General features: G+C 40.5%; 1 protein-coding gene across 4 annotated transcripts; it reads left to right on the forward strand.

The window, feature by feature from the left end:
• Positions 1-3,371: 3,371 nt before the first annotated feature.
• On the forward strand, positions 3,372-25,519 carry ube4a (ubiquitination factor E4A (UFD2 homolog, yeast)). Of its 4 annotated transcripts, none has more exons than XM_047392042.1 (21): positions 3,406-3,616; positions 3,722-3,817; positions 5,552-5,721; positions 7,833-8,009; positions 9,557-9,669; positions 10,154-10,306; positions 10,416-10,575; positions 10,678-10,880; positions 10,982-11,173; positions 11,249-11,582; positions 12,662-12,788; positions 12,938-13,245; positions 13,383-13,515; positions 13,639-13,829; positions 16,282-16,382; positions 19,813-19,926; positions 20,064-20,238; positions 21,885-22,065; positions 22,229-22,376; positions 22,497-22,654; positions 23,540-25,519. In XM_047392042.1, exons 3-21 carry the CDS (start codon positions 5,592-5,594, stop codon positions 23,673-23,675), a joined length of 3,234 nt encoding a protein of 1,077 aa, XP_047247998.1. In that variant the 5' UTR covers positions 3,406-3,616; positions 3,722-3,817; positions 5,552-5,591; the 3' UTR covers positions 23,676-25,519. The 4 variants fall into 4 exon arrangements, with proteins under 4 accessions (XP_047248002.1, XP_047247998.1, XP_047247997.1 ...); XM_047392043.1 differs by having other exon boundaries at positions 3,452-3,491; XM_047392046.1 differs by lacking the exon at positions 3,722-3,817 and having other exon boundaries at positions 3,372-3,491.

A 25,519-nucleotide genomic window follows, 5' to 3' on the forward strand; every position in this document is an offset into this window, starting at 1 on the left:
AACAGACCCTAAGCATGATACTGCTACCACCATGCATGGCAGTCAGTATGATGTTTTTCTAATTTGTGGCCAAATGGTTAGGTCTGTTGTTAGCAAGCAAGTCTAAGTTTGTCTGCACAAGATATTTGGCTTCTCTGTGTGGGCAGCTGCAAATTTCAGTTGAGTTTGGATTTTTCAGTTTTGGAGCAGGTACTTCTTTGTTAATCAGAACCGTCCCATTCAAGGTTAAACTGGCTTCTTTGTGAACTGTGAAAGTGGTGTTCCAGCAGCTTTCAGTTTGTGTTAGATTGGAGTGGTACCTGAGCTTTTCCTGGACATAAAAACCATTTACCTTTAATGTGAGGGGAAAGGTTTGGGCCAGATGGTTGAAACCTTGACATAATTTGGTTATCAAACAGAACAAAGATCCCAAACATCCTAAACACCACTGGTTTTGGAATGAACAGAGCAGGCCAAAGCTTCTGGAATGGGACTAAATTCAGCTCCTTTGAAAAATAATTGAGGGGGAGAGACATAAATTTCACATAAGGATTTGTTCACCAATCCCATTGAGAATCTTTGGGATGTACTGGAAAATAATTTCTGCAGAGACTGACTCTCCTATCGTTCCTGTAAGATCTAAAATATTTGTGCAACTCCGCAATCTAAGATAAATGTGGTCTAAAAGAATAGGGCGTGTGACTTTTATTTGGAGGTGCAGTGTATTCTGACACCATAGTCTAACGCCTGAAACTGAAACGGGGCAATCTTTTCACATCTAAAGTTGAATTCGAGGCTGAAACAAATATCAATAAATGACAGAGGGATGACTGTATGAACATTAGCTCCGGCTTCCCCATGCGCTAATCTTCAAATGCAGTGGTGCTTTCAACAGATCTATGGATATATGTGCCAGTGTTACCCAGTGTGGCCAGTCCCAAAATGCAAAACACTAAGCTCCTACAAGGGAGCAACATCACTGGATCTGACATGTTGAGGACTGCTGGGTGAAACTCCATGCTGAGGAAATTGGTTGACAGCAGCATTCACTCACTAGCAGGGATGACACAATCACTTTTATTGCACTGTACTTAATACATGACATAACAGAAAGCAAAGGATACCTGCTCTTTGACTTGCACCATCTATTAAACCCAAACTAAGTTCAGGATAACATAAGCAGGTCAATGCATTCAGTTCACTCCTGAACCATAAATCTGCTTACGCAAACCATTCATCTTTACTGATAGTACTAACATCAGCCAGTCTATTACTATGTTTATGGTGACACCCTCTGATAAAGTAAGTAGCTCAAACAAACACAATAATCATCCATTTTGGCTTTCTACTCTTGTTTTATTTTTTTCATCTCTCCAGGGTAGTGTGATTAATTTATTGCAGCTGCCGCCATCAGAACCCAACACCAATGTCTCGATTAAGGTGGAGGTCAAAGGTGGACAAAGAGATCCAGACACATCTTCTCAACCGTTAACGCCCTAAGACTTCGATCTAGTTACTTATTAGTTTCCTTAAAAAATCCAGGTGTTGTAACAGAAAAAGGTTTGAATTCAACACTCTTCCATTTATTCTGTAACTGTCACAAATCCCTGGAGAAAAAATGCTGTTTACCGATTTTAAAAGAAATAATTTTCAGAATACTTTTCCATCCATTCATCATTTATACCCGCTAGTCAATGCAGGAGGAGGGAGTTGGGGCTCTTCCATTCTTTTATCCTAAATAAGTCTGATCAGTCAAATGTTGAATCTCCACCCTGACAGCAACTACTCACATGGCATCTTTTAGGAACCTTAAATGGCATTCATGGTTCAGAAGAAACTAACTTAACAATCCTGTTTAGTTTAGCAAAACCACCTGAGCTCATGCAGATTGTTGAGTCAATATTCAACTTTGTTACCTGGAGCCCAGTGAACAGGGCAGTTCTTGAAGATTGCATTAAGGGGAACCACTCAGAGGTTGTTTGTAATAAGTACAACATTGGAAAATTGCTCCTTAGAAAGACACTGGATGGCTGCATGCTTCTTTTATGAAACTGCTGCAGTGCATTAGTGATGGTGCTTAGAAAGGGCGTATGGTGTCTCATAACAAGTTAGACTGCCACATAGTTGGAGTTTTTGGCGCTGCACTAGGAGGGTTATATTACGTTGTATTTATTTGATGATTGTCACAAAATATCTCTTTCATAATGCTTTTGATGCATATCCTCGCTTAGATAAATAATTTGGAAGTTTGCCCTATTTTGTTGGGTTTTGTTTGTAGTAATATATTAATTCTGTTTCTTTATACCGAATTTGATAGTGCTGTGATGGAGTTCATGGCTTTCTTAAACTGAATTGTACTTAAAAACCCATTCTTAGTTTGTACACATCCAGAGGTTTGTTCCTGATTAATCCGAAAGATCCATTTGGTTTTTACTATGTATGTTGCTCAGTATTTTCACATACTCTGGGACCGTAGCTGTCAGATCAAGTTTTAGTTTGAATGCACGCAGATCAAATTAATTTAATTAATCATGCAGATCTTGGGAAAACTTTGTGCCACAAGAGCACATTAAAACCAGATTCAAGTGCTCTTGTGATCTTTTAAAAACTGTGCTGAGTCTTTAAGCCTATTTGGGCATGAGAAAAAAACTAGCCTGTTTAGGACTACTGATGTTACATTCTTTAGGTCAAAAAACAAAGAGGCTTTTTCCCATAAATATTCTCATGATGAAGCTGAGAAATTATGAAGAGAAATCACATCTGAAAATGGCTCGCAGTGAGATAGTGTGTTGCCACCCTCTGCTGATGGTTAACATACACTGCACGCTTTAAATAAGGCCAAATGGATAACATACGGTCATCCAAGAGTATTTACAACCCTGGGACCTTTTTGAATTGTGTCACATTAGCTCTGGACTTTAACTAGGCCACTCTAATACACACCTTGGCTATAAGTAAAATTCTTGCTGTGTAACCTACATGACTTCTGAGAAACTGCAAACAGAACATGACTTCGTTTCAGCTATGGTTTTATTCTTGCCACTCCACCATGAAGACCAGATTTATAGGGTACTCAGTAAACAGTTTTCCTGTCGGCAGATTCCACCACCTGAGTTGTGGATCTCTGCACCTCCTTCAGAGATAATTGGCTAATTCTCCATGTCTGTCAGTTGAGGTAAACGGCATGAGATGTTCAAACTTTGGCATCTTGTTTTCATAACATACTTTAAACTTCACCACAACTTCCGCCCTGTCCTATCTGCTGTGTTCCTTAGTCTTGGCTGCGGTTTCTTCATTAATTCTCGCTAATAAACCTCTGAGATTTTCACAGAACGATGCATAATTTGCTCCCACTTCACCCTCGGCACTATTGTGCTGTTTGAAAAAAGTGGCCGCCTTGTTGTTGTCGCACATGGATGACGTTTGCAATGTCTGTTTACTAGGGAACTGACCCCTCTGGTTTCGTTGTAGCATTTTCTTTTCCCAATATCTAACATCTGCTTGCCAAACAGGTATTATAGCTCTCTCTATCGCTTGTTCACCTCCTTTAGGCTGAAAACACGCGTGTCGAGAATTCAAACAACCGCTGAAAGTAAATCGGGGAGAAACGGCATGACAGTTTAGCTTGTTGCTCCACGTAAGAGCTAACTAGCTACCTGCTAACCAGTTAGCTAAGCAGTGTCAACTGTCGAAATCTGCTCCTGCTTTTAAAACTACTTAATGTTTGTTTTGCCATATCTAGAGTAACACGACGTAAACTTGGTGGACAGCTAAATAAATGCACGAGTTTCTATTTAAAGTGACTACTATCGTGTGAAGACGGTTAATCTGCTGACAGGTGAGCAGCATGGAGGATAGTGGCAATGAATGTTCAGTCAGATTTGGCTTTTATATCGAAAACGTTCAAATCTCTGCTTTAATAATGGTTTCCCCCAGCCAGCAAATGTTTAATGCCTGTCTGTTTCCAACAAATGCTTTATTAGTTATTATTGGTAAACTTATTGCTGTAGAATTATGCTAACGGTAGCATTCTTATAGTTGTAGTAATCAGTATTTAACAGTGCCTGTGCCATCAAACCAGATTGAATTGCGATATTTCCCATTTTTATAGCAGAAATCCGACATTTTTCTGAGCATATACAAAAACATTTTTAAGACTCACCTTTTTGCAAAACATTCATAACCCTTACACTTTGTCACTTTGCACACACAAACCTTAATGTATTTTATTGGCATTTTATGTGATGACCAATGTAAGATGGTGTATCATTGAGAGGTGGAAGGAAAATGATGCAAGGTTTTCAAATGAATGTGAGGTGTGGTGTGCATTCGTAATCTGCCCTCTTTTCTGATACCTGTACATCAAATTCGGTGCAGCTAGTTGTCACCTAATTAGTAAATACAGACCATCTGCATCTAACATGTGGATTGACCCTAAACACACAGCCAGGGCTACGATGGAATAGTTCAGGTCAAATGGCCTAGTCAAAGTCCAATCCTAAAGCTAACTGAGGATCTGTGCAAGGCTTGAAAATTGCAGATCACAGACCATCTCCATCTAGTCTGACTGAGGTTGACTATCATGCAAAATAATAGGGTGATGTTTCAATCTATACATGTGCAAAGCTGGCAAAAACATACTCACAGTTTTTAGATTTATATTTTTTAAAAACATTTAATGTGTTCTTTCAATTTTACAATTATTCACTTCTTTTTGTTGGTCTATCACTTAACATTTCATTGAAATACCTTTAAAGTTGTGGTTGTAATGAGATGAAACGTGAATTTTCCAAGGCCCTGTAGGTTGAATACATTTTCTACATACAATGATTGTTACATTACTTGAGACATTTATTTGTCCATGTTTATTCATAATGTAAGTGATTAAAAACACAACTGGACACTTTTAACCTGTGAACGATATGCTGAATGTTTTGAGGCACCGACACAGAAATCCACAGCAGATATGTGGGGTGACAAACTAAAGAGACTGTTGTAACAAATATGTTAAAAGTTTGGAATAATAAATGCTTAGCTACTCATCTACCTAACTCAGTAACTAACTTACTTAGAATGATCATGGTGACCTCAGGTAGACAAAAATCAGTTATATGATGTAAAGGTAGCCAAATACTGTTTATTGCAGTCAGATGTTTTCAAAGAAACATCTAAATAGCATCCTGACATACATAAAAAAATTTGTGCTTCAGCTTCTGTAGAAATGAGAGACGTGCCAATCAGGCTTTCACTGGCCTACACAGATTTCCAGTTTTTTTTTTTTTGAGGCCTGACATCCCAGATCCGGTTCTGGCTGGTTCAGATTTTCTTTTTAAGGGCTATAAAAAACAACAACTTTATTGTGCAAGCCTTTCTTAACAAGTTTGAACATAAAAGAGAAACAAATGTTCATCAGGTTCCCTGATAGAAGTAGTACAAGTGACAGGATTGCAGGAATCATCCAATTTATGTCCCTAACCATAGTAACTTTGCAGCTTGATGTGACATCTGGAGCACAATGATCAATTATGTGGTCATTTGAACAATATTTGCTGTTTCTACATTGCTCTTTAAGGCTGGGATCTTAGATGGAGTGAGGTTTGAGCCCCAGTGAGATGACTGACCAGGGCAACAACAACCACAACATCTCCTGCAACCCCTTTGCTGCCCTCTTTACCTCAGTGGCTGATGCCAAACAGTTTGCATCAAGCCAAAAACCACAACAGCCGTCTGCTCAACCACCATGTGAGTAGAGTTTAAACGTCAGTTCATTACAAAATCCATACACTGAATGTATTGTACAGAACTGCTGTTTGTTGCAATGTGCTTTTCTTACATGTTCTTTCTGCAGAACAGTTGAATAAAGGTAATAGGGCACCACAGTGCAAATGTACGCTGCTCAGAAAATTAAAGGAACACTTTCAAAACACATCAGATCTCAAATGGAAAAAACAATCATGCTGGATATCCATACAGATATAGAATGGCTAATGTGTTAGGAACAAAAGGATGCCTCATTATTTGATGTAAATAAAAATTACCAACCCACAGAGGGCTTCATCTGAAGTCACTGAGAAATGTAAACTGATAAACTGATGCAGCAGGCTAGTCCAATTTGCTGAAATGCTATTGCAGCAGCTCAAAATGGTACCAGTCGTTTTTTATGTCCCCCACGTGCTTGTATGCATGCCAGACAACACTGGGACATGCTCCTTATGAGATGACAGATGGTTTCCTGGGGTATCTCCTCCCAGATTCTGAACAATCTGAGGTGAATCCTGGTGGCGTCAGATGGACTTAAACATGATGTTCCAGAGATGTTATATTGGGTCAGGGTAGCGTGGAGGCCAGTCAGTGGTATCAGTTCCTTCATCCTCCACTAATTGCCTCCCTACTCTTACCACTTGAGGACAGCTATTACCATGCACCATAAGGAACCCAGGACCCACTGCACTAGTGAAGGGTTTAACAATGGGACTAAGGATTTCATCCTGGTACCTAATGGCAGTCGGGGTGCCATCATTTATCCTGTACAGGTCTGTGCATCCCTTCATAGGTCTGCCTCCCTAGACCAACACTGACCCACCACCAAACCGATCATGCTGAACAACGTTTCTGGCAGCATAACGTTCACCAGTAGTGACACCGACCCTGGTCAAATGCAAAACTACTGCAAAACAGTCAAAAACACGAGGAGGGAAAAAATGTCTGTGGCCTCCACCCGCAGAACCTTCCTGATTCCTGAATGTGTTTCTGTAGCCATCAATAAGGTTCTGGTATAGTTCTGGCTACAAACTTCCCAACTGTGTCAATGTTTCAATCATCTGACCTAAACTATCAGCCTCAGATGAAAGGAAACCGGTCAGCGTGTTTAGAACAACCCTGGAAGCACCAAGGCTCAAGCGTATTATAAACTGGAAGATGCCGGAAGACCAGTGTTACCGTCTCATAGTGAAGTGAGCTTTACCTCAGCATAGACTGGGTGCGGAGCAAGAAAGAATCATCTGCACTATAGAGACCATAAAGCTCTGCTTAAATTTGCAGCTGCCCACGCAGACAAGCAAAGTGCCTCTATGGAGAAAAGTTATGTTTGTATAAAATGAAGGTTGAACTGACCACATAGACAGGAAGAAAAATTTAAAGAGTCGAGGTGAAGGTTTTAAACCTACGACCATCTTGCCAACTTTCAAGCTTGGTGGAGACGACATCATGGTGAGGACCTGTTTTGTTGCCATTGGCATTGCACAAAGTAGATGGAAGAAAAAAGGAAACAGCCTCGAAGTTCTTGGAGTCTCAGCTTCCAAATCAAGTATCTTCCCCCTGCATGGATAAGCGGGTGTTGATGATAGATGTGCGTCCGTCCGTCCGTCCGTCCGTCCGTCCGTTTGTTCCAGGACAATTGAAAGGACTATACCCTTTCTGAGAAAAGTGTTCAAATATGCAGTCAGAATCATGCCAGAAGTTTGCTGATTACTACTAAAAGTCTTTGGGTCCTATGCAGGCAAATATTAACCAAATATTAATAATCATTATTAAAACTGAGCTGCACAATATTTTGAATCCCAGTCGTCATCTCAGTATCAGTGTGTTCAATAAGACAATCATGAGGGATTCCTTGGGTGCAGAATTGGGTAAGATATTATATTTTAGATGTGCTTTCATGCTGCTCATAGTGATAATGTGTTTGGCCAGTTGAATGGACTCTACCTGCCTTTAATGCCGACACCTGTTAGTGGCTAAGATAGCGAAGCTCACTGACAGACAGTCAGTCAAAACTCTTTTCCCATTTTAACATCAGGTCAAATGTGTGCACATGATTTTAAACATAACCTCTCTCTGCCTCTTTGCTGTCCTAGCGGAGGATTCGGGGGAAAGCCAGTCTGAGTCGGAGAACTCCGTCTCCGACAGCGTCGATGAAAACGATGACTCCGTGGCAGAGATCAGCCGCTCCTTCCGCTCCCGTCAGGAGCTTTGTGAGCAGCTCAATGTCAACCACATGATCCAGAGAATATTTTTAATCACTCTTGACAACAGTGAGTATCTGTAACTCAGACGAACCCAGGGTGTGATGTCGTTTGAAGCATTTTTTATATTATCTTGCTGGGTCAAACGTTTGTTGCATAGCATTCAAATAAGTACTGTAATTATTATGTCGGGGTTCCTCAGTCATTATATACCGCACAACAGAGAGGAACATACAGCGAAATGCTGTCTGGCAGATTTAAATCAATTTGGCTTTAAGATGACAACAGTTGGTACTGTCTTTAAATGGTTGGAAGATATGTTGTTTCCAAACACCAAGGGAAAACATCTTGTATTCAGGCTGATTTTAGTTGCTCTATGACAGGATCTCAGATGATTCTCAGATCATGGTTGCTGAAGCAACTTCTTCTCACATGCTGTAATACTTTGATGAAGTTGCTAGTTTTGAAACTAGTATGTTTGTTACATGCAGCTGGAAAGTAAAAGCAGTTGAATATTACTAGTCTAAGATGTTTCCCCTGAAGCTCTTTCTTTCTAATGAAAAAGACAGTTGAAAGCTAGAGGTTTTGCTGGTGATGGCATTGATCATAAATAGCTGTGGAGCCTGTTTTACTCTGGGGATCTTCTTTGGATGCAGCTCAGTATCTTGAAAATCAAAGTCAGACTTTCCAGTCAGTGAGAAATGACTCACTGTGCTTAAAGACAATAGAAAGATCTCCCCCCACTGTAAGATCTTGCTGTGAGCTACCTGGGTCTCTCATCACAGACCAGTCCACAATGAGTCATCATGTTCAGGAAATGTATGCCAGCACAAGTTGTTCTCCACCTCAGTGTTGTAAATACATGCTGTGCTTTTCATTCCTCAATTAATTTCAGTGAGATCTGACTAAAACAGTTTTCCCTTGCTAAGGTCCAGAATAATAAAAACACAGTCCACAGAAACTTTATTAGGTACAGCTTGATAATGCTAACTTGGACCCTATTTTTTGGATACAGCTGTACCCAAGACGCATCAGACTAGGCAGCGTTTTTCCAGTCTGGTATTGTCATGTTCTGGTGAGCATGTGTGAATTATGGCCTCATTTTCTTGTTCTTAGCTGACAGGAGTGGCTCTGCTGCTGTAGCCCTCCTGCTCCAAGGATCATATCTTGGTTGGAACAAGTGGTTGTTTGAGCTAATGTAACTTTTCCATCATCTGAAAACGGTTTGCCTTTTTCCTCTGACATCTGACATCAACAAGCATGTTTTTGTCCACATAACTGCAGATGGATGGAAGTTTTCTCTTTTTCGGGTCATTCTCTATAAACCAGAGTCTCTTAAATCCCCTTTCTTTCCTATTCGGGATGCTCAGTTTGATTGTCAGCAAGTCATATTCACAACTCGATGCCTAAATCCATTGAGTTGCTGCCATGTGATTGGCTGATGTACTGTGTTAACAATCAATTGAATGGGTTTACCTAATAAAGTTTATGCTTTAATGGAGGGCTGTAGATTTAATGTACCTCAGAAAAAAGGTTAGATTTAGCTTGTTTTATTCTTTAAAGTCTTGTAAGACAAGTTTAAATAAACTGGTCTGGGTTTTTTTTTTCCACACTAGGTGATCCCAGTCTAAGAGGAGGTAATGGGATCCCTCCTCGATGTGTTTACCTGGAAGAGATGGCTGCAGATCTGGATGGCCAGGACTGGCTGGACATGGACAACATAGAGCAGGTTTCAAAGCCGATGTGTTTTTTTACAAAATATAAAAAGCACCACTTGTAAAGATAAAATTATATTTATGGCTGCACCTGTTCCAATTTAAATTTCCCATTTATTCGAGTTTTTGTTCTTGTTTACTGTGGAGTTTTTCTTTGTTATTATTTTATTATTATTATTTTTACTATTATTATTTATGTTATTGAATCAGTTATAAAAGGAGGTGCAAAACATCCCCAAGGGGGGTACAATTTCATGCTTGGCTGGTGTAAAATCTTCAACCCTCCATGGCAGAAGAGAAGGCGACATGTCCAGCACCTGAATAAATGGTTAAATGTTTGACCCAACCGGTGAAGACGTTTTAATCTTCAAGAATTGCCAAGCTCTTCAGTTTAGAGAGTATTTTGTTTTGTCTTTAATATGTTGATTGCTTTAGGGCCTTATAAAATGAATGTTCTGGATGTAAATGTGCTTAAGGGTGTTTCCCCTTTCCCTCCAGGCTCTGTTTAACCGCCTGCTGCAACTAGAGCCAGGAAACCATCTCATTTACATGACATCCTGCAGTGCAGTGAACCTGTCGGCTGACCGAGACGCTGGAGAGAAATGTGCCATCCCTTACCTGTTTGGTTGCTACCAGAGGGCCAAGGAGGAGGTGAACTTTTTTCCTTAAAGAACACTGAAGGTCTTTACTGTAACTGGATCGTAGGCATCACCTATGTTCTTTGTTAACCCAATGACTTCCTTTTTTATCTTTGCACCAGTTGACAAAAGTACCTGAGAAGTTACATTCATTTGCTGTTCGCTGCAAGAACCTGACGGTGTCCAATGCGCGAACCGTTCTGCTCACCCCGGAGATCTACATCAACCAGAATATCTATGAGCAGCTTCTTGACCTGTTGCTCGAAGGTTTCAGTGCAGCACGTAGGTCCAGCTTTGGGGTTAAGAGTCCCGAATGTCTTGAGTTTTACTCCTATCTTCACCCGTGCTCAATAACATATTCTTTCCACACACCTGGCGTTTCAGGGCCTGAGGAGGTGGTGGAGTTTGTAGGGGAGGTCATTGCTGCCCTGCTCTCTGACCAAGAGGTGCGTACCTTTGAGGAGGTGATAGTTCCAGTCTTTGATATCTTCCAGGGGCGCATCAAAGACTTAGACCTTTGCCAGCCTCTGCTCTACTACTACCTGGATGTTCTCCTCTATTTTAGCCACCATAAGGATATCGCCAAGGTGAGAAGGAAAAATAAATGTGTGGTTTCAGCCCACATTTCAGGATTTTCATGAAACCGTCCTGTAATATTGTCCTATCCTTTTCTCACTGGTTTCTGCAGGTACTGATGGAGCACATACAGCCAAAAGACCCAGCTAATGGTCTCCAGTACCAGAAAAGCCTGCTGGGGATGGTTTTGAATATATCCTGCTTGCTGAGAACCCCAGGTGTTGTAGAGGGGCATGGCTACTTCCTGAACCCTTCTCGCTCCAGTGCCCAGGAGACAAAGGTCCAGGAGGCCAACATTCACCAGGTATATTGCCCTAATTAGTTTGCTTTGTTGGATTTTTTTTTAATAAGATGGAAATTAAACTTCTTTGTGCTGCAGTTTATGGGTCAATATCATGAGAAACTACACCAGATCTTGAAAAGCTTGCTGCAGCGGTCCGGCGAAACGCGGCACTTGCTGCTTACGTGGATGGGCAGCTGTCTGCAGGCTAACGCGGGCCGAGCCAAGATCTGGGCCAACCAGATGCCAGAGATCTTCTTCCAAATGTACGCCTCAGATGCATTTTTCCTCAACCTGGGTGCTGTTCTGCTGAAGCTGTGCCAGCCATTCTGCAAGCCACGTTCACCGAAACTGCTCACCTTCAACCCCACATACTGCGCGCTCAAAGATGTGAGCGAAGAAGAGCGGCGCAATCGCAACATCCATGCAAAAGGTCATTATATACAGCAAGGTTTTCATACCCCCTGAGCTTTTTCAAAATCATGTTACGTTACAACAGCGAACTTCAATGAATTGAATTGGGATTTTATTTGATAGACCCACACAAACAAGGACATTATAGTGAAGCTTCCAGTCTTCAGATTAAATCTATGCAGTGAGTTATTCTAACACATAAGTTTGCTTTGATCTAAGCTGTGAATCTCTGCAGCTCCTCTAGAGTTACCATAAACCTATTGGCTGCCTTATTGATTAATGTTCCCCTTGCCTGACCTGTCAGTGTAGGTAGGTGACTATGTCTTGGTAGGTCTGCAGTTGTGCCATACTCCTTCCAATTTGTATTGATGGATTGATCATCATTTTATAATGTAACCCTCCTTTAAGCTTCTCCACCACTTTATTACTAACCTGTCTGCTGTGCTCCTCGGTCCCCATGATGCCGTTTGTTTACTAATGTTCTCAGCACGCCTGGATTTAAACTGACATTAAATTAATAAATTACTAGCAAATGCACTGAATCTATGTAACGTTTTTTCCCTCATCAAACCAACCATTCAAACACGCACATTCATACATCAACGTAGATCAGTAGGCAACTTGGGGTTAAGTGCCTAGCCCAGTGGCACATCGGCAAGTGACGGGAGGAAGCGGGCATTGAACCCTCAACTTCCAGCTTGCAAGATGACTACTCTTTCCACTTAACCACAGTAGCCCACAAGATTACATTCACAACACAGTTGGATTCTGTGACTGGATGAAATGCGTTTCACTGGATTTCATTTCGGGGATCAGAGTAAAAGTTACTGAATTCAAATACACCCACCTTTCACAATATTTGTAAAAATATTTTGAAATCCATGTATCATTTATCCACTTCAGAGTTACACTACTTTGTGTTGGTCTAGTAAATGAAATCTTATCCCATAAAACGCAATAATGTATGTGGTTGCAACATGACAAAATGCGGAAAAAGTTAAAGGAGTGTGAATACTTTCTTAAAAGGCTTTCGGTGTTCCTGTAGCATTTGAGGATAACTTTTTTCTATATTAATAAAAGTAAATATTTCTTTACCAGGTCTTGAGAAGGAGACCTGCCTGATCCCTTTGCCCCCTCAGCAGCAGGTAGAGTCTGCACAATCCTACAGCCTGCTGACTGAAAACCTCATCTTCACACAACTCACCCTGCATCTCGGCTTTCACAGGTACAAATAACTACCAACATCTTTACATAAACAAGTTAAAAGTAGCATGGAGTTAAATATCAGCTTGCCTTTTTAAAAAAATCTTACCAGCTTTGTAGAATTCCCTTTATAAACATTAAATCCTCTGTTTGTGTGGCGTGTGTATCCAGACTCCATGAGCAGATGGTCAAGATGAACCAGTCTCTCCATCGGGTCCAGGTGACATGGCAGGAGGCCCAGCGAACAGGCAACCCGATGTCAGAGCAGCTCCTGGAGCAGTTTGAGCGTCTGATGATTGTGTATCTGTCAACCAAAGCTGCCACTACACAGCCAGCCATGCTGCAATGTTGCCTTAACCTCCAAGCTTCCACTGCTGCTCTGCTTGTTCAGCTCAGTATGGGAAACCAGGGGTCTGAACATGTAGCACTCAACTTTCCCCTGGCTTCCCTGCACAATACCATGCTCTGCTATATACCAGGTAGGTTAGAGCCAGTGGCGTGGCCTCGGAATAATATCAGATATGCGAGTTCTGTGCGTGTGAAATGGTTGCGGTTAGTTTCTCCTAAAGATTCCTGAACCCGATTGTCATGAGTAAATCTGGATTTCGTTTGTCAGAGTTTTTTGCTGAAAACATGGGAGACTTCTTCATCTTCCTGCGACGCTTTGCGGACGATGTCTTGGAGACTTCTGCAGAAAGTCTGGAGCAGATCCTTAATTTCATAACAGTCTTCATGGGAAATGTGGAGAGGTACGTGACTTTGTGCCACCTTACCTGTGATTGTTGTAAAATTGAATTAGCTGAATAATATATATATATATATTTAGTTTTTAACTTTACGCTTTTATGGCCAATGTTTGAATTGCGCAACAGAATGAAGAACCCTCATTTAAGAGCAAAGCTTGCAGAAGTGCTGGAAGCCGTGATGCCTCACATGGAGCCACTGGCTCCTGGTGCTGCTCAGCCAATCGTTTTCCAGAGGGAGAGAGTCTTCTGCTCCTATGTTCATGCACCTCAGCTGGCTGAGGCCCTCATCACTGTGTTTGTTGACATTGAATTTACAGGTAGGTAAAAGTATTTTTCAGGGATAAATTTCTTCATATTTTCTGTCTAGTTGAGGCTGCTCTTAACATCATTTTTCTTTTACTGAATTTGAATACTTATTGAAAACTTGGCTTGATTAAATTAGCTAAAAACATTCTTTAAAAGACAAATCGGAGCTGAAAAAGGTCTGAAACAAAGTCAGATATATCACATCAGCTATAAAAAAATAGTTTTCTTTGACTTTAGGTTTTTCAGCTAACATGTTATTGTCCATCAGCTTTTTGAGATGGAGATACAGTACAGGCCAATCGTTTGGACACACCTTTTCATTCAAAGAGTTGTCTTTACTTTCATGACTATGAATATTGTAGCTTCAAACTGAAGGCATCAAAACTATGAATTAACACATGTGGAATTATATACTGAACAAAAAAATGTGAAACAACTGAAAATATGTCTTATATTCTAGGTTCTTCAAAGTAGCCACCTTTTGCATTGATTACTGCTCCACACACTCTTGGTATTCTGTTGATGAGCTTCAAGACGTAGTCACCTGAAATGGTTTTCACTTCACAGGTGTGCCCTGTCAGGTTTAATAAGTGGGATTTCAAGCCTTATAAATGGGGTTGGGACCATCAGTTGTGTTGTGCAGGAGGTGGATACAGTACACAGCTGATAGTCCTACTGAATAGACTGTTAGAATTTGTATTATGTCAAGAAAAAAGCAGCTAAGTAAAGAAAAACAAGTGGCCATCATTACTTTAAGAAATGAAGGTCAGTGAGTCCGAACAATTGGGAAAACTTTGAAAGTGTCCCCAAGTGCAGTCGCAAAAACCATCAAGCGCTACAAAGAAACTGGCTCACATGAGGACCGCCCCAGGAAAGGAAGACCAAGAGTCACCTCTGCTGCGGACAATAAGTTCATCCGAGTCACCAGCCTCAGAAATTGCAGGTTAACAGCAGCTAAGATTAGAGAACAGGTCAATGCCACACAGAGTTCTAGCAGCAGACACATCTCTAGAACAACTGTTAAGAGGAGACTGTGTGAATCAGGCCTTCATGGTAAAATAGCTGCTAGGAAACCACTGCTGAGGACAGGCAACAAGGAGAAGAGACTTGTTTGGGCTAAAGAACACAAGGAATGGACATTAGACCAGTGGAAATCTGTGCTTTGGTCTGATGAGTCCAAGTTTGAGATCTTTGGTTCCAACCACCGTGTCTTTGTGCGGCGCAGAAGAGGTGAACGGATGGACTCTACATGCCTGGTTCCCACCGTGAAGCATGGAGGAGGAGGTGTGATGGTGTGGGGGTGCTTTGCTGGTGACACTGTTGGGGATTTATTCAGAATTGAAGACATACTGAACCAGCATGGCCACCACAGCATCTTGCAGTGGCATGCTATTCCATCCGGTTTGCGTTTAGTTGGACCATCATTTATTTTTCAACAGGACAATGACCCCAAACACACCTTCAGGCTGTGTAAGGGCTATTTGACCAAGAAGGAGAGTGATGGGGTGCTGCGCCAGATGACCTGGCCTCCACAGTCACCGGACCTGAACCCAATCGAGATGGTTTGGGGTGAGCTGGACCGCAGAGTGAAGGTAAAAGGGCCAACAAGTGCTAAGCGTCTCTGGGAACTCCTTCAAGACTGTTGGAAAACCATTTCAGGTAACTACCTCTTGAAGCTCATCAACAGAATGCCAAGAATGTGCGGAGCAGTAATCAAAGCAAAAGGTGGCTACTTTGAAGAACCTAGAATATAAGACATATTTTCAGTTGTTTCACACTTTTTTGTTCAGTATATAATTCCACACGTGTTAATTCATAGTTTTGATGCCTTCAGTGTGAAGCTACAATATTCATAGTCATGAAAATAAAGAAAACTCTTTGAATGAGAAGGTGTGTCCAAACTTTTGGATCTTAACCCCTTTCGTCTGTACTGCAAATTACAGACTCATTTTGATATTGTTCTCCTACACTTAAATTAAATTTAAAATAGAACTTAAATAAAAATATTTACATTTTTGTGACACAGAAGGCCTCAGTGGCATGACTAATATTGAACTCATTCTGAACCAATATTCTTTGGTTCAGAATGAATACCGCTGAGGGGATTAATGAGTTTCTATAGCAGTTGTTTTTTTTTTTTAGTGGGACCATCAGTCTCCTGCGAGATGGTAGCAAGTTGAAGGAGGATTGCAGAGGATGTCCCGGGTCTTTGTAACCCCAAGTTGCTTTTTTTTCTTTAAAGCACGTTTGTGTAGATCAACAGGAAGCATCTGCTGGTGACCAGTGGTCTTTCCAGCCTGTTTTAACTACCTGATTCAGCAGGTAGTCAAAACAGTTAAGGTGAATCTCCGCAGTGAGGTGAATCTCGATGAATTCTGTGGGTTTAGCCGTGCATTCTGTAACAGGATGAGATGAGGAGAAAATGTATTTCTTTTACTTAGTTTTCCACCTGTTTTTATTCAGGTGATCCTCATCAGTTTGAACAGAAATTCAACTACAGAAGACCGATGTATCCGATTCTGAAGTACATGTGGAGCAAAGACAGCTATAGAGAGAGCATCAAGGTGAATTAACGAACAATGTTTTGACTTTGCATTTTCACATTAAGGTTGCTGGTATGATAGTTGCAATTTTTAACCTTAAACAATTCTAAGAACCTGCTAACTGATCTAAGACAAATCAAGCTAAATGCAGTCTCATTAATTTCAGTGTTTAAAGAAACAGGATTAAAAGCTAATTCAATTCAGTTTTATTTATATAGCGTCAATTCACAACACATGTTGTCTCAAGGCACTTCACAGCAGTCAGGTACATACGATCCAATTAATCGTAACCATTGAACAGTGCAGTCAGATTCAATTATTTATTCAAATTGGATAAAAAGTTTTTCTGTCTAAGGAAACCCAGCAGATTGCATCCAGTCAGTGACTTGCAGCATTCACTCCTCCCGGATGAGCATGTAGAGACATGTAGAGTTGACTTTGCAGCAATCCCTCATACTGAGCATGCATGTAGCGACAGTGGAGAGGAAAAACTCCCTTTTAACAGGAAGAAACCTCCAGCAGAACCAGGCTCAGTGTGAGCAGCCATCTGCCACGACCGACTGGGGGTTAGAGAGAACAGAGCAGAGACACAAAGAGAACACAGAAGCACTGATCCAGGAGTACTTTCTATAGGAAGGAAAAGTAAATGTTAATGGATGTAGCTCCTTTAGTCGTTTCATCTAGTAAGAAAGAACAGATAAACTCTGAGCCAGTTTTCAAGGTTAGAGTCTGAAAGAGAGCACATAGAGTTAGTCACAGTAAAAGCTCAGCCAGTAGCCATGTCTAGGAGAGAGAAAGGGTTAAACACTAAAAGACAGGGCCATGTGGATCATCGGTAGAGGGTGAGCATTAAGTTGTTGCCAGCACAAGCTCGGATGATGCCCCTCTCCAGAAAGGTGTCACAGGCAGACACAGAACCAGGCCAGATGTAACTTCTAGGAAGAGAAAAGAGAGAACAAAGTTAAATGCTGAAATAACAGCAAATAATGCAAAATTGGAGAGTAGTGTGAGAATGTAGCGAAGAGGGTGAAAGTGGTCATTATGTCCTCCAGCAGCCTAAGCCTATAGCAGCATAACTACAGAGATAGCTCAGGATAACCTAAGCTACTCTAACTATAAGCTTTATCAAAAAGGAAAGTTTTAAGCCTAGCCTTAAAAGCACTCAGGGTGTCTGCCTCACTGACTAAAGCTGGGAGCTGGTTCCACAGGAGAGGAGCCTGATAACTAAAGGATCTGCCTCCCATTCTACTTCTAGAGACTCTAGGAACCACCAGTAAACCTGCAGTCTGAAAACAATGTGCTCTGTTAGGAACATATGGAACAATCAGATCTCTAATGTATGATGAGCTAGATCATTAAGGGCTTTATATGTGAGGAGGAGAATTTTAAATTCTATTCTGGATTTAACAGGGAGCCAATGAAGGGAAGCTAAAATAGGAGAAATATGATCTCTCTTTTTAATTTTCATCAGAACTCTTGCTGAAACATTCTGAATCAGCTGAAGGCTTTTAACTGCATTTTGTGGACATCCTGATAGTAAAGAATTACAATAGTCCAGCCTTGAAGTAACAAATGCATGGACTAGTTTTTCAGCGTCACTCCTGGACAGGATATTTCTAATTTTGGCAATGTTCTGGAGATGAAAGAAGGAAATCCTAGAAACCTGTTTAATATGGGATTTAAATGACATGTCCTGGTCAAAAATAACGCCAAGGTTTTTTATTTTATTACCGAAGGTCAATTTAATGCCATCCAGGTTAAGTGATTGACTAAGCAGTTTTTTTTTTTAAAGACTCCGGTCCAAAGACAACAACTTCTGTCTTGTCTGAATTTAGAAGCAGAAAATTTAAAGTCATCCAAGTTTTTATGTCTTCAAGACATGCTTATAGTCTATCTAACTGGTTGGGCTCATCAGGATTTATGGATAAGTAAAGCTGAGTATCATCAGCGTAACAGTGAAAATGTATCCCATGCTGCCTGATAATTTGACCTATTGGAAGCATATACAGGCGTTGGACATTGAAACTGAAACACCTGGTTTTAGACCACAATAATTTATTAGTATGGTGTAGGGCCTCCTTTTGCGGCCAATACAGCGTCAGTTTGTCTTGGGAATGACATATACAAGTCCTGCACAGTGGTCAGAGGGATTTTAAGCCATTCTTCTTGCAAGATAGTGGCCAGGTCACTACGTAATACTGGTGGAGGAAAACGTTTCCTGACTCGCTCCTCCAAAACACCCCAAAGTGGCTCAATAATATTTAGATCTGGTGACTGTGCAGGTTATAGGAGATGTTCAACTTCACTTTCATGTTCATCAAACCAATCTTTCACCAGTCTTGCTGTGTGTATTGGTGCATTGTCATCCTGATACACGGCACTGCCTTCAGGATACAATGTTTGAACCATTGGATGTACATGGTCTTCAAGAATGGTTCGGTAGTCCTTGGCAGTGATGCGCCCATCTAGCACAAGTATTGGGCCAAGGGAATGCCATGATATGGCAGCCCAAACCATCACTGATCCACCCCCATGCTTCACTCTGGGCATGCAACAGTCTGGGTGGTACGCTTCTTTGGGGCTTCTCCACACCGTAACTCTCCCGGATGTGGAGAAAACAGTAAAGGTGGACTCATCAGAGAACAATACATGTTTCACATTGTCCACAGCCCAAGATTTGCACTCCTTGCACCATTGAAACCAACATTTGGCATTGGCATGAGTGACCAAAGGTTTGGCTATAGCAGCCCGGCCGTGTATATTGACCCTGTGGAGAGAATTGGTCCAAGTACTGAACCCTGTGGTACTCCACAATTAACCCTGGAGTTTAAAGATGATTTATCATTTACATGAACAAACTGGAATCTGTCAGACAAACAAGATTAAAACCAGCCTAGCGCAGTTCCCCTGATCCCTACAGCATATTCCAGCCTTTCTAAGAGAATATTGTGATCGACTGTATCAAATGCAGCACTGAGATCTAACAGGACAAGTACAGACACAAGTCCATTATCTGAGGTCATTATTCCTAACATTTAATCGTTGGAATAACCGTTTGAAAATGTATCATAACTGTCATGTTAGCATTCATAATGGACATAGGTGTAAAAGTCTCAAAGGCAATGTGATGTATTGTAGAGTTTATAATCTGGCAGGGTTTTAAATGAAAAATGTAGATGCTTGGTCACAGAGACGATAAACTTTGAAAATCTGTTTAGATGTTTCATAATTTTCAGGTTATTACTAGAGGAATAAAAATTCTTCAGCTTGAATAAACAAAGGATTGTAAAAGTATTTGCTTCTAGTTCAATGAAGCTGGCCTAAGATTTTTAATGTTTTAAACATGCTAAAAGGTAATAAAGTTATTGAATACATGGGGAGATGAATTAAAAGGTCTTACTTACATGTAAGCTTATGTGCTTTTATTTTTCTCTTGGATGACTTGTTTCAGCATTTGGCAAACTATGCATCCGAGAACCTGGAGGCCATGAACCCCCCTCTGTTCCTCAGGTTCCTCAACCTGCTCATGAATGATGCCATCTTCTTGCTGGATGAAGCCATTCAGGTGAGACTGATACAAATTAGTTCTCCACTTACAATATATGAGAACGTATTTATTCACTGAGACAAATTCTTACTGGGAACCTCAGTCATTAATTGTGATCCCAAAATAACTAAACATATATATTTTGTTTCTTGTAGTATTTGAGTAAAATCAAGATTCTGCAGCTGGAGCATGACAGGGGGGAGTGGGAAAGCCTGGCCCCTGATGCCCGAAGAGAAAAAGAGTCGAGCCTGCAGATGTTTGGACAGCTGGGACGCTTCCACAACATCATGTCCAACGAGACCATTGGCACACTGGCCTTCCTCACCTCAGGTTAGGCAGGAAAAACTGTTGCTTGAAACAATAGACCTTTGTTTAACCTTGAAATAATTTTTTTAAATGTTTAATTAATCGCTCCCAATATTCACCTTCACATTCAATAAAATGTCAAATTTAGCCTCATAAGTACTATAAGGTCTGCATTACATTGTCAGGATTTTGTCTCCCTTAACTCACTCATCAGTGGTTTTCAGAATGCTGCAGTCTGGGCTTTTCTTGACAGCAACCGATTTTTTGTCCCAACAGGAGTTTCTGCAGGTCTACCTGAATATGCAGCTCCAACTAAGAAAGCTATTGTAAAGGTCTGACAATGCATCTCCTGAAACATGCGTTGTAATTTTTTGTTTTTAGTGATATATCTTACCGGACACACATGGCTGAAGGTTTCGGTAAATGGTTGCTCCTGCAGATGTTTTCATGCATCGCAGTTTACTTCATAGACTTGTTTCTCCTCTGCATCGTCTGCTGTCGACAGCCACACAGGAAGCTGTAGCAGCCAACACAGTCTCTCATTCTCTATGAACATCGCTGTAAGGGTTGGAAACTACTTATGCCTGCTTTACATGGCAGGATTTGTATGCCGACTTTTGATCCGATCTTCCCCTTCCGACATGCCCCGATCATTGTGATGGCTCTTAAGATAATCGTATGAGATATTCCTGCTGTGTGTGTGGTGTGTTAAGAGTGATCTAGTCTTGGAAGGACGTCAGGAGCGCTCCGACCTCAAATCGAGGATATTCAACTTGTTGGATTGTCTTGGCCTGTTGAATGTGACGTATAGCCAATCAGAAAGCGAGCTGACGGAAACACGGAGGGGAATTACTCTGAACTCACGTTTGATCTAGAGAGGGTTTGTGACATCGTTTCACTTCTGAATGTTTGTGGCTGAAATCTGTTCGTGTGTGGTGTGTTTTGCTTGTCGTGTGGCTTTACCCAACACATTGTAGGACCAACCTGTTATATCTACGCTTGTTTATCATCTTGTGTGGGGTCTCTCAGGTTTTGAAAATCAACCAACCATTTTACAATCTTGCCGTGTGAACCAGGCAATAGAATGTTGGGGGAAATCCCAGATCAGCAAAATAGCATGCTTGGTCCATAATATAGTTTTGGAGGTTATGGACCCAAAATCAGGATATTTTAGAAAATTGGTTGTGTCACACAGCTTACTAGGAGGTGCAGGTTATATACATTCAGTTTACAAACAGTTTTGTACATCAGGAGCAGCAATGGGGAGTTGAGTATAGTCAGGGATTTCTGGACCTTCATGTTGTACTTGGGATCAGGTCTGGACATCATGTTTGTAATGTTAATTTATGTCTTACCCTTGAGGTTGAACGTTCAAAGAAACACTGTTCCTTATTTACTGTGAAATGTGGGTTTAGTATCTATCTACTAAATATTGTTACTTATCTATGGGTTTTATGTTCAAGAACCAGTGTTTCTAAAGTATTAAATTATTATTTCAAACATGTTCCTCCAAAATTCATAACTGAAAGTACAACATCAGATTTAATGATGTATTGATGCAATTCTGACCTTACGTTTGTTAACAGAGTTCATGTTGGAAGTAATCGTATATGTTATGTTTAAATAACTTCTTCTTCTCTTCTTCTTGTCTGTTTCTATTTCTTGCTCAGAGATCAAGGGTATCTTTGTGCACCCGTTCCTGGCCGAAAGGATCATCTCCATGCTGAACTACTTTTTGCAGCACCTGGTTGGTCCAAAGATGGGTGCACTTAAAGTCAAGGACTTCAGTGAGTTTGACTTTAAGCCGCAGCAGCTCGTTTCTGACATCTGCACAATCTACCTAAACCTGGGGTATGTTAGAAAGATTTGTCTTTCATAAATTAATTTGATAAATTAAAAGTAAGGAATCTTTTAAAGCAATTTGTTTGTTGTCTCTATGTGGGAGATATGCATTCCAAAGTAGAAAGAAAGTTCATTCCCTTGTAAAAGTCAACACTATGCTTTTGTTTTGCAGTGATGAGGAAAACTTCTGTGCCACAGTCCCAAAGGACGGACGATCATATTCACCCACACTCTTCTCCCAGACTGTCCGCGTGCTAAAGAAGATCAACAAGCCTGGTGACATGATTGTGGGGTTTGGTCTCCTTGCAGATAAAATAAAGGTATCATTTTACTTGTAGTTTGACCAAAACGGGAAACACTGCATATCTACTTTCATTTGGTCAGTGATGAAGGCGGTGGGAGATGTTCATTTTTTATTGGATTATTTTGATTCTTTTTAGTCACATGCAGATAGGCAGCAGCAAGAAGAGGAAACATATGCAGATGCTCCAGATGAATTCCTGGACCCCATCATGTCCACCCTGATGTTGGATCCAGTTCTTCTTCCCTCCTCCAATGTAACTGTAGATCGTTCCACTATAGCAAGACATCTCCTCAGGTTTGTAAAAAAAAAATCACTATGTCAGTTAATTGTCTAAAAGTCATGTTTTTAAAACCTATCCTTTGTATTTGGGCTTGTGCCCCAGGATAATAGTATTCATTTCTGTGTATAAAGTTGAAATAGATGTAAGAAAATAGTGAAAGAAGAAAAGCCAGATACAACCAACAGTTCCCAAAGAGGAACGTTACAGATGGAGCACCAAACGCTGCCATTAGTGTATAGCTCGAAGGCTGCACACATAAAAAAGGTGATGATAGTTCATAAAGCATAGTTTTTTTTTAGAGAGTTGTGCAATGAGGGGGAGAAAATTAGTACAATTGTTGTCTGAGAGGCAGTAGCTTGAGGACCTAGAAGACCTGCCCACTATCCAGGGATTTAAAAGTGCTCTAAGGCAAGCCCTATTTGTAATTTATCATAATGTCAAATGACTGGTTGTGACAAAAATAATTAAAAAAATTAACATTTCCTGGCAGAATTCAGGTTAAATATTTTTAACTTTTGCTACACTTCTGACCAGCGATGTTACTCTGATGCACACGGGCGTCAGCACTCCTGTTTGTTCTGAACGCTGTGTCACCAAAAGGGCCTGATTTATATTAATGAACCATTTAGTGGCTGTTGTAAGAAAAAGTGAAAGTGGCCCAAAAAAAGTCACTAATGCTACACATGTGGTGCTTGGGAGGGAAGTCAAAATGCTAATGTACAATCTGTTGTTTATTTGGCGTAGACACTGAAAAAAACTGCAGCTCCTGCTGCAGGTACTTATCTTGGCTAGACATGAGGTTATTGATTTATTTAGTAACGTGATCCAGAGCCTTCGGCAGAAATTAACTGCTTAAAAGTTTAAATTATGACGCTTTATTTTTAATGTCTTCCTTACAGCGACCAAACAGACCCTTTCAACCGCAGTCCTCTCACCATGGACCAGATCAAGCCAAACGAGGAGCTCAAACAGCAGATCTTACAGTGGTTGGAACAGCACAGACTGGACAAGCAGCAGCAGGGACCCAGTGGCTAGTCCCAGACCTCTGGCAGTGAAAAGCAGTGACTCTTCTCCCAGCGTTGTTTTGCTCCTTTGCTTCAGTGGCAAATCCATAGTATGCTTACCTCTGTGGATTTCTTCTTACTTCTCTGCTCTAGCTAACTACTGCATTAGCCGTCTCATCCAGTCTTCATGCTTAATGGATCCTGTCTGTGACAACAGTCCATGCAAACTTCACTTTCAAATCAATGAACAGTAGCTGGGTTCCTCACATGGTGCCCTGTTGGGTTAACACTTACAGTACAGTGCAGCTTCTGCTTATTATGCAGTTACCACAGTGGGATTTAGAGCCAGTATTTTAGGCAAGTCATGGGTTAAAATATGGATGAAGGTGTTTCAAACTGAATTTATCCTTGTGAAGATTACGTTTAAAGTTTAAAGTTCACCAAGACTAAACCTTAATTAGCGGGCTCATTGTAAATAAAATTGGCTACATAAAGAGAAACCAAACATAATTTATAATATATTCAACAGTAATTGAGTTTTACTTTGAGGTATTAAAAACCTTAAACATTGTATTTGTATTTTAACTTTTTTAAGTGGGGTTTGAAGTATATCGATCAGTGTGACTCTGATTTCCTGAAACTGGAAGGAGTCCTCTTGGGACAGTCAAGCTAACAGCAACTAAGAATGTGTCCAAAATAAGAACAAATATTGCTGTATAACAAACTGAAACATCCTTTTGAGCAGATTTTAGCTCATTCGTCATTAGGATTCTTCTCTGATTCTTCATAAAGGGTTTGGTTTCTGTTTGTTAAGTCACTTTCAACTCATAAGTACTCCACAAAACCAGCCTAAAAAAATCAAACTTTTCCCTTTAATATTTCCCTGTTTAGAAAGAAGTGTGTTCTTCGTTAAGTGGAAGGATTTAAACTGTTTTCACACCAAACATAGAAAGCAAAAAATGGAAATCCACATAAAAATGCCTGAATTCAGTGTAAGTAGTGGATTTATAGATTCTTTATTATGCAGATTGTACATGTTTACAGCAGTTACAAATGCAACCAGATGGCACTGTTACAGGGGCAAAAAATATCAAATCCTTGGAGAGAGTTGCTGAAACTGTCTAAAATTAAAAATACTTTGTTTTGCAGAACGTTTGCAAGCTTTTCAACACAACCTGTTTCAGACACCTTGCAGTGGTAATGGGACACTCCTTAAGTGGTCTTGGCCCAAACAGACAAGAAAATGCAATCAAAACTGGCTTTTAATGTCATTATTGTAACAGAATCCATCTATCTGTGCTTTCTGCTCAGATTTGTTTAACTGGCCGGATACTGGTTTGAGTTAATTCCCCTCACAAACACATTTATTAGGACTAAAAAGCAAGAAAACAGCTTTGTTACCTTGGAGATTATTGCTCCTTTTCATTCTGTAAAACAAAACTCACCAGATAATAACTGGTGTATCTTGATCCCTTTTCCTTTTGGTTTAAATGTAGTGAATTGACATGTAGGCAAGCAGTTGGTCGGTAGAATTGGTGCCTAAAACCCAGAGCCTTGCTGTAAAGGAGTTTCATACCTTTAACACACACATCCTAATTTGTTTCTGTGAATATAAGCAGCTTTGTAGAAGATTGTTGTAAAAGAAGAGAAGATTTTATCTTGTTGAGTTCGAGTGTATTCGAATTAAAGACATTTAACTCAAATAGGAGGTGATAAAATGTGAGAAGATTTGTTGGCATGCTCTGATTTTATTTACCACCCTAATGATCTCATGGTTTAAATTACAATGCAATATTTTTGTTTTAATGGTGATCTAATTTTTTTTATTTTGGATGTACAGAATGAATAAGAAATAAACCTATGTAAATTATAAAA

The sequence above is a fragment of the Girardinichthys multiradiatus genome, chromosome 18, assembly GCF_021462225.1.
Source record: "Girardinichthys multiradiatus isolate DD_20200921_A chromosome 18, DD_fGirMul_XY1, whole genome shotgun sequence".
NCBI lineage: Eukaryota > Metazoa > Chordata > Actinopteri > Cyprinodontiformes > Goodeidae > Girardinichthys > Girardinichthys multiradiatus.

Excerpts from the sequence above, each read along its gene's own strand:
- ube4a (XM_047392046.1), top strand. The coding sequence starts at position 5,592 with ATGACTGACCAGGGCAACAACAACCACAACATCTCCTGCAACCCCTTT. Across the intron at positions 10,881-10,981 it reads ACCATAAGGATATCGCCAAG|GTACTGATGGAGCACATACA; the intron begins GTGAGAAGGAAA and ends TGGTTTCTGCAG. Across the intron at positions 12,789-12,937 it reads CTGCATCTCGGCTTTCACAG|ACTCCATGAGCAGATGGTCA; the intron begins GTACAAATAACT and ends GTGTGTATCCAG.